The 10,348-nt window shown below is 35.1% G+C and overlaps 1 protein-coding gene across 1 annotated transcript; it reads left to right on the forward strand.

The window, feature by feature from the left end:
* Positions 1-4,579: 4,579 nt before the first annotated feature.
* Positions 4,580-6,638, forward strand: LOC129571672 (rho GTPase-activating protein 20-like; the record flags this gene model as incomplete). The annotated part of the gene is made up of 3 exons (XM_055451487.1): positions 4,580-6,166; positions 6,233-6,371; positions 6,437-6,638. Coding segments are annotated over exons 1-3 (437 nt in total), but the record flags the coding sequence as incomplete, so codon positions are not given.
* Between the last annotated feature and the right edge of the window lie 3,710 nt (positions 6,639-10,348).

Below are 10,348 nucleotides of genomic sequence, written 5' to 3' on the forward strand. Positions count from 1 at the left end.
TCGACTTTGTTCTTTTACTTATTTTAAGCAATAAAGCTGTATGTTCAAGTTTCTTGATGAAGTTCAACAATGTTATGGAGGCAATTGACATGATGGAGGCGCTGTTGTCTGTTAATATACAGACGTAAAAAAAGAAGTACGTGCGCGTATGTGTGCATGAATATGTATGAAAAATCCAGCAGTAAAGAAGAGAACAAGAGAAAATAACACCAATTACTCTAGAGCTGCCGCACACAGAGTTCGTTGTGAAGAAAACACACAAACACCAATTAAGTATTGTTCATTCGACAGTAACAGAACGACAGTACAATTGCAAAATAAATACAGAATTGTGCTCGCTTCTCAAAGTTACTTTGCATTTCGTTATTTTTGTGATTGTTTTCATTTGTGACGCCTTCTTTTATCGGCGAACGATGTAAATATTGGAATTTTCTCTGAATATATTTATACTTATATATGCATAATGTTGCTATGAAAAATATTATCAGAATATATGATAAAATAAAAGTGAAATGTACCTGAGTGATGCTAAATATTGTTACGTATTGGATGAATGAACATTTAAAACCTAAAAAAAGTAACTAAAAAAGTAATAAATGTTAGTCTGAAAATGTAGTGATTAGCTAACTAAATTCTAATAGTCAACGAACTCAGAAGAAACTAAAAACAAACAATCGGTTCAAAAGAGATTGATTCCCAGATGTTGACGTATGAAAAAATAGCTAATAAACTGTTTCATATTAAGCAAGTGATGTATTCTTAATGGAACGTTTTATGTCGATACAAAAAAATACAATTTATTTTCAGTAGCTTTATATTCAAGCTTCACATTCACAAACGATACATGAAATGTGCGACACGATGACCACATTTTGGGTAGGTCAGTTCCATAGAAAGTTCTACAAATTAAAATGCATACAAAAAAAAATAATTTAAAAGTCAGTTTAACTCAAAACGAACAAATTTTTCGGAATCTCAGTGTTAAGTCTGTGCAGGTTTTGGTGTATAGTCATAGTGGGCGCAGTGGTTGAGTGTTGATGTTATTGAAAAAGAAAAAAACACCGTCCTTATTATATGGAACCAGTAAACACCAAACTATAATTATTCCAAATCGGTACAATGTTGGCTTAAAATTATATTGAAATAGTGAAAAGTTTCTTGTTCTTTAACGCACAAGCGAAACAACTTTGTACTAAAAAGCACAATTGCTGTAACACAAATACATTATCAAATATAATTAATATCCATACGCTGCGTATTATTAATAAAAATAATTTTCTAAAATGTAAAACGGAAGTAATAATTCATTAGATTCATTTGAATATTATACAAAACAATCTTCGTAAGCAGTTCAATGGAAACAGTGGTTATCAGTCACAGTGCGCCATCTACAAAAATGTATACAGTTTTATTTTACTATCCCGCTATTTTCAAGTTAAATTGCATTTTTCAATGATTTTTTATGGTTAGAAGGGTGATTCATAATCAGGGCAACCCAAAATATTTATGAAATAGCTCAAATTTATTTATTTATTTATGCACGATAAAACAGCGAAATATTTACGAAAAATGATCGAAATATTTACACTAAAGCTGCAAATGTTCAGAATATTTACAGAAAAAATTTCAAACATATTTGAAAAAAAATCGAAAAGCAACAAAATTCCAATTTTCCGAACAAAAAAAATTAGATAAATAAAATCGCCACTATAGTCTCAGTCAGAAGATGTCAAATTTTTGTTTATAAAAACTTCCAAATCTGTTTTCGTCCAAAATTCTGAAATTCGAATTTTGTCCAAAATATTTTGAAATTCGTCCAAAATATTTCATGAAACTGTCCAAAATATTCATTAAAAAAATCCCAAAATATTCGTGAAATTATCCATAATTTGCAACGAATTATTATTTATTTATTTATTGACAAAAAAGCCAGAAACCCTGAAATATTTTCAAAGAGCTCAAAAATTAACAGTCTTGCACTCTTTTCCGACCAAAACTCGATCCATAACCCTATTATATTCAGCTTGTATCAAAAATTAAAAAAAAATGATGAATATTGGTTTACCATTAGAAAATGCTACAATATTTATTTAAGTATTTTTTATTTACAATTTTCATTTAAGTCAACACAGTGAAGCGCAATGTTAATATATTCAGCAAATCCAAACCCTTTCAGAGTTCAGTTTGCATTGCTTTTGTCCCTATCCGAAGTTCACTAACTTTATTCATAAATGACGTTTAAAATGTCATTTATGACAAATGCCATTTCCAACATTTGGGTAAACCTTATGAAGAAAACGTTTACTTGTATTTCCACGAAGGGCTTGCGACGCCTGAAATACGGCATTATTTTCATATATTTCTATATTTCCGTCATATTCCGTCATATTTCAAATATTTGATATATTCAAGGCATATTTCCGCTACATGTTTGACGTTTTTTGGTATTACCCGATATTATTGTGACTATTTCTGTTCGAAATATTCCTCTCAATTTTCAAATATGCAAAATATTTGAAATATAGCCGACATATTTGGCTCCGAAGAAATATACGAAATATCAAGATGCATTTTGTGATCAAATAACGCTTCAATATTTGAAATATTTGACGTATTTGAATATATTTGGAAATATTTCACGTATATTTGTTCGTCACAAGCCCTTTGTATTTCCATGTAATCCGTATAAATGCCGTTAGAGCATTGATCGCTGAAAATGTTTCATTTACACTTTGTTGATTTAAGTATCTTTTATTTATATGAATATTTTTGGTTGCCCTGCTGTAATGTTTAGAATTGAGTTACCTTAATCTTTTTTTACATAGGGGAGAGGGGGGCTATTCGGATCATTTTTTGGAAATCAGCCATATCGTCTTGAAAATGATCACGGATCGCCACATTTCATATATGGTTGGGAAGCTATTCTCCTAAGCTATCTTTAACATAAATAAACTTTTTGTGTTGGATGTCCTTGTAGTGAGATATGAGCCTATATTGCGACGACCTCACATGGGGGCTATTCGGTACATGTGGGGGTTATTCGGTACATGCACAGAGAAAACATAACCTCTAAATGTCATCGCAAACCGGGATAAAGCATATATTTAATGGTGCTGACATCTACTTTTGCGATAAATTCTATCACATTTGTGTATGTCAACACCATTAAATGTATTGTATATCCCGGTTTGCGATAGGGTTTAACGAAATGCCAAAAATTTCTTTTCTGTGTGTGTGGGGGTTATTCGGATCACCCAAATTTTGTCGCGTGTTTAGTATCTATACCTATAGGAATGCTCACCCAAACAGTATTTCTAGGAATTTGAGTTTATTTTCTGATATTTCACTACAATTTTGATGCGAATAGGTGCTTTACAAAGACAACACAAAATTCGAAATTTTGTGACGACGAAATATTTCGGCAAACGACTTCAAAATACAACTTCGCTGATTCGCGGCACACAGCCACACGTGTGCAAGGTGGGTGTTCCGGTTTTACCCCCCCCCCTCTAGGATTCCAAAATGTGGACCCCCCAGCGATTTGGAAAATTTGACACTAGATATAATCGATTTTCAGAAGTGAGGACCTTTTTTTTAGGTCTTCATTTTTTTCACCTATTTTTAAATTTCCATACCCCCCTGGCGAGATCATTTTAACGCCCCCCCCCCTTGAATTTTTGACCTTGCACACGTCTGCACACAGTCCACTGAATATATAACAACACATTTAATGGCAATTCTACGTGTCATGGTGTCTGTACCATTTTGGAGATATGTCGAGTGATTCGAATAGCCCCCTTCTCCCCTACAATTTATGAGTGACTAGTGATTGGAACAATCAGCTAATTGGAGACATTTTGAGCATATTTCTAACGTATTATGATACCATGAGGTAGAACACAAATAGCAAACGCGTAAAGAATTGACAAAATAATCAAAATTGCGAAATTAGCGAAAAATATCATTTGATGTTACTTTTTCAATTTTTGGTACTTTCTTGTCTTTTCAAAAAAATTAGACACTCCGAAATCGCTTCAATTCAATGAATTACGTATAAAATACCTATAATAAAACGTAATCTGATAGCAATACATTGCTTCTTATGGAGGTTGAATGGATGGATTTTTGTAAGAGCGCCTCTAGTGAAAATATCTTAGAATGATGGAATATTTCGAACTTTAATACGCTTTTCTGCTAATTTATCCAAACTCACCTCTTAAGTGGTAAATTAAAACCAATAAAAATTTACACATCGAAATATCTCGAAAACGGCTGGGAAAATCGGCAAAATGGACCGTGGTGTCACTCCCTGAAGGGAGTGCAGACACCCGGCTGGTTTGATGGCCCAAAGCTCAAATCCAGTGGATTCGGGCTGATCCATGGGCTCTCAGGATTTGGTCTGATTCCCAGCTTTTCCTTTCCTGTGAGCATCTTTACAAGTCACACTCATGTTTTGTATGGAATTTCACCACAGGGCAAGTGCTGGGATCAGGCCAAATCCCGAGAACCCATGGATGAGCTCAAATCCACCGGGTTTGAACTTTGGGCCATCAAACCAGCCGGGTGTCTGCACTCCCTCCAGGGAGTGACACCACGGTCCATTTTGCCGATTTTCCCAGCCGTTTTTGAGATATTTTCATGTGTAGTTTAATGAGAAAGATATCCGCCATGACAGCATTTTGGCCCGCCATGTTGGTATTTTGGTTTATATTAACAGAACATTCTCTACTTTTACAGTCAACGTTTCTAAACGTAAACACAAATATGATCTGTCATAATCACATTCACCACTTCTAATATGCTTCAGAGAGCTTCTGACAGCGCCATCCATCCGAAGCGTTTGAAACATTAAAGGCTTTTGCTGATTTTTTCTGCCGCATTTTCATTCGAGCTATCGCCTTATGTAATAAAAAAATATGATGTGTTTGCGTTTTGTGAGATTTGCGTTTTCCGAGATTCTACTGTAAAAAATAATAAATTACACTGACCAACTTCATCAATTCGATGAAGTTGCTTGAAATTTATAGAAATTCCGATACGTACAAAAATCCAATCATAATGTCCCAAAATGATCCACAGAGAATATAAACAACGCATCAAATTGGTTTCATACGTAATACATGTAATACAACAACAACTCTATGTAGAAAAAACGCTTTGTTTCGTTTTCTTTGGAACTTACGCTGTTTTTATTCCCACCGATTCAAATATATTTGATACTATAAAATGGTAGTCAATATTTTTGCACAAGGGATATGATAATGTTTATATAAATATCTAATATATTCACTAACTTGACAAAATTTTCTGTTTTCAATTTCATTCTAGCAAATCAAATGTAAGACCTAGATTTTTTTGAACGAAAATTATGCCAATGTGAATCAGAAGAAACAACAATAAAAGAGTTTAAATTAATAACATCTACCACAGAAACTTAAAATCGAAGATTAAAATAAACACCATTTATCTCATTTATTTTTTTCGATAGACAGATAAATGTAATTCTAACGTATGTAGGCAATATAAATTAAGGGATACAAGGAATGATTGTTTCAAAGACAGCAATCTATTGATACAATTGAAATAAAAATTTTTTATTTAAAACACACGTTTTTTTTTATTTCGAGCTATCAAACACAGAATATGTGGGAAAATATGTTATTCTATAAAACTCAATGATATAATATTTTGGCAAATTAAAAAAAGCTTGAAAACGTTAAAACTATCTAACGGCGAACCACAATAATCCGTGTCTAAAAGTGTGCATATATAAATTCAACACAATTGAATAAATTACAGTAAATCAATTCATTATATTCATTCCAGAAATATCGTAGAAAATCTTGATTATTCAAATATGAGAAAGAATCGAAAATCAAAGAGTAAAACATAACATGAAATAATGTGAGTAGACTGAAATTGGTCGTTGGTCTGGAAATTAGGCATATATAGTGATTGTTTTTAGAGGAAATATTGTGTTAAAAGTATGTAGGAGAAGTATTTGATGGCAGTCATAACGAAAGCAGTAGTTTCAAATTAACGTGTAAATTGAAAAAATAGATTTTGTGCAATGGGTTCATGGGCACAAAGAATGCATAGACGTGCTGCTAGTGTTGTTACGTGTGGTCATCCTGGTGGTGTGCCGTATCCACACAGATTAGAAAAGGTGAAAAATCAAGAATATTAACATATTATAGGAAATTGAAAAATATATTGTCAATTGTATTAATAGGTGAAGTTCGGAGTGAATTTGGATGAAGTTTGCAAGCCAGAATATCCCAGTATCCCTGGACCTTTACTAGTACTCATTTTGAAACTCAATAAAGAAGCTCCTCTCCGTAAAGATGTTTTCCGCGCTCCAGGCCACCAAGGTGCCATTAAAAAATATAAATGTGAATTGAATATGATGAACATTAAAATATTTTCATTTTCGCAGGTGCTATGAAAAAATTAATACATTTTTTACAAGCTGGCCGATTGGTAAATGTCGACAACTATTCCGTATACACCATAGCTAGTGTGTTGAAAAAATTCCTGCGAAAATTACCAAATGGTATTTTTGGACGAGAAGTTGAAACTGAACTATTTCGAATAATCGAAATAGAAGACGAACTTGAGAAGCAAACAAGAATTCATAGGTAAGAAAATCCGATTTTTATGACAAAAACGTTTATGAGCCATGAACATAATCCAAATTGAGTTGGAGCATTTCCAAGTTGTAGACTTAGAAAATCGGGTTTCTCCCAAGACTAGTATTCAGTTGCGAAATACGGGATGAATTCAGTTGGATGATGAATGGGAAACGGTGATTGGGGCCCATAAGAAAATAACTTTGAACGAAATTTTGTATTTTATTAACACCGCAAAAAAACTGGCTGAATCTTTAGTTTTGCAGAAAAATGACGCCAAGAATCATGATTTTATACAATTTAGGGTATTACAATAGATAGTTTGATGTTACATAAATATTGGTTCTCAACTAGTCAAAAGGATAACCTAATTTATGAATGAGCGAAAGACCAAACATGAAAATATCCAATTGTCCAATGGAAGTCGATTGTCAACGGTTCAGGATAATCTATTTACACGTGTGAAAAAAGATAGACTAACTGGAGCGGAAAACATATTAATGTCGACCTGACTGCAAAATTCATCGTTCAATTTATCTACAGACGGGCGAATTCGCGAGTATATACTCTCATACTCACTCATTTTGAAAATGAGTATGTCTCGACATACTCTCATACTCATAGATACTCTTTGATTTTGAGTATATCTAGACATATGTACTCGATTTTCGACTCATTACCGTTACATTGTACAATTTACATCGAATGTAAAAGGTACTAACTTCGTTTTTTTTCGCCACGGGGGTCCATAACTTTAGTTTTTTTAATTCCAAAACAGGTTCTGTTTTTATGTTTAATTATTATTCCCGTTTACCTTTAGGTTTCTAGTCATTAGCATTGAAACTGTTCATTTATTCATATTAATGATGAGAAACGTCCAATCTGGCGGACGAAAGTGTCTGGCGGCACCATATATGGCTAGACCCCGCATCGGGTTTTTCAGTGAATTCGGGAATTTTTTGATGGAAATTCGGGAAAATTTGTTTTAAGGAAAATCTGGAAAAAACGGGAAAATCGGGAATTTGAGAGCAAAAATCGGAAAAATTCAACACATTGATTTTGTTTTACAAAGTAATATATTGCGATGATATTAATATAATTATTATGGTGCATTGCAAAAAATATATGACCAGCAATAACGATTAATTTATCGAAATCAATTTCTTAGCTTACACAGTAGTTTTTATTCATAGCGGCCAGATATATAAACATAGCCGAACATTTTGTTTAGAGAAAGCAAAAAAGTCGAATTCAAAGAATTAATCATGATTGCTGGTTCACCAAAAACAAAAATCGATTGTATATTTCTCAGCTGATTCGATAGCGAGTATTAGTCATGTTTTTTTTAACGAACCAAAATAAATACGCTTGTAAATTAATTTTTCTGGTACAAAAGTCGTACTTTTGAAGATGATACGAATTCTCGGGAAAATCTACGTAAAAAGGTTAAAGATGCGGGATTCGGGATGAGAGTGGAAAATTTGGGATTTTCCGAAATTTCCCGCATTTTCCCGCCCGGATGCGGGGTCTATATATGGCACATCTGCTATGGCTTAGGTTTGGGCAATTGCATAAAAAATGAATTGCACTCTCTTCTCCCAGTCCACAGAAATCGCAATCTGGGTCATCTCTGACACCGATGCGACGAAGATATCCATTAAGCCTGATGTGGCCTGTCAGAATACCAGAGATTACACTTAGTTCCCTTTTATTTAGGCTGAGCAAATGTTTAGTTAATTTTTCACTGGGCGAAATAATAAACTGTTTAGTTTGAGAGCATGTGTTTGTGAAACGCCATCGCTCGGTCAAACTTTCCTGTAACCATCTATTGCATGATGATCTGCATTTCTTTTCTTTGATTGGTAGAAAAGGTTCTGTCCCAAGGACGTACATCTCTGAACCCCTTTTAGCAAAAGCGTCAGCTTTAATGTTTCCGGTGACATTCGAATGTGCTGGAGTCCATGAGACAGTTATGTGTCTTCTGGCTGAAATTTCCATTAAGAAACTTACACATTCTATAGCCAGTTTTGATTCTAGTTTATGTGCTCTCAGTACCTTCAGAGCTGAGGTGCTATCACTATGAATCACAACTGGCGAATTGCTGATGTTATCGTTTGCAATTTCAATACAACAGTTGAAAAATGCTGACAATTCAGCCTGTGCTATCTCAGTATTTTTACCAATATAACCACAGTACTCGGTGCCTGTATTTAATTTATAGATACCGTAGCCAGAACCATGTTGATTCACCGACGCATCAGTGAACCAGTGGTCAGAAAGCGGATCGATATGCTCGGAGTCCTCTAAGACAGTATTCACAGCAGGTAAACCACTGCGTAGGGTCTGTCGAAAAGGTAAATAGCCGAGCCATCGATGCTTCGAGAGATCGATCAAGCTCAAATAGTTTTTCAACTATGGAAGAGTGACCACTTACACGAAGGCATCGTTCGGAGATGGTTTTGTTAAGACGGAATGATGTCACGCGAGCTTCCATCTGTATGAAATTTTCCAGGGGAGGTAGATTGAACATTGTCTCCAGGGCAAGCTGAGGTGTTGTTTTAGCTACCCCCGTTATAGCAAGACAAGTCATCCTCTGGAGGTGAAACAACGATTTTCCTGCTCTGGCAGTGGTTGTTCCTTTCCACCACAGAAAGGCTCCGTATGATAACATCGGTCGGATAATCGCAGTGTGGAGCTAAAGTATATTTTGGGGGCTGAGACCCCAATTTCGACCAATGGCTCTTCTGCAACACCAGAATACTTTGACGCATTAGCTAATTCGGTATTCCAGGTGCGCTTTCCAATTCAAATTGGGAGTTAGTGTCAACCCAAGATATTTGACACTTTTCCTCTTCTGGATAGCTTTACCAACATTTTTTTGTTCTTTAAAGCCCTCCATTTTCCTATTATTTGTGAAAATCATGAGCTCTGATTTGGACGGGTTTACTGTCAACCCGACCTCTCTACACCAAGATTCGATAATTCTTAGTGCGCTTTGAGTGATTTCGCATAGGGTATTTAAAAATTTACCCTTGCAGATAACCACAAGATCGTCAGCGTAACCAATCACGGTGAAACCCTCGCTTTCCAAGCGGGAAATAAGTTCATCCATGACTAGAATCCATTAGGTAGGCGACAGTACACCCCCCTGAGGTGAACCTCTGGTAAGGGTTACGGTGGTCTTTCTTCCGTACGCCTCATAAGTGATAGCCCTTGACTTGAGAAGATGGTTGACCCATTTTCGTATAGGTATACACATGTTCCTTTTCTCAAGAGCTGTGTCAATCGCTTCAAAGGATACATTGTCAAAAGCGCCCTCTATGTCTAGAAAGGTGCATACGGCGTACTCTTTGTTTGATAGTAAATACTCGATGTCTGTGATGAGAGTATGTAAAGCTGTTTCAGTAGATTTGCCTTCCTGAAAAGCATGTTGTCTATCGGAAATCGGATAATTTCCAGAAATAAAATCCTTAATGTAGCGGTCAATGAGTTTTTCTATTGCTTTCAGTAGAAAGGATGTCAAACTGATTGGTCTGAAGGATTTCGGTATGGTGTAATCATCTTTACCCGGTTTGGGGATAAAAACGACGCGCACCCCTTGCCATGACTTCGGTATGTAGCCCAGATATAGTGAAGATTTGAAAATCGACACTAGTAGGTCACCAATGAGATGCCAAGACTTTTGTAACATCACTGGGTAGATTTCATCTAAAACTGGT

Source organism: Sitodiplosis mosellana, unplaced genomic scaffold (assembly GCF_009176505.1).
Source record: "Sitodiplosis mosellana isolate CC-2019 unplaced genomic scaffold, AAFC_SMos_1.0 Smas_scaffold_3106, whole genome shotgun sequence".
In the NCBI taxonomy this organism is placed as follows: Eukaryota; Metazoa; Arthropoda; class Insecta; order Diptera; family Cecidomyiidae; genus Sitodiplosis; species Sitodiplosis mosellana.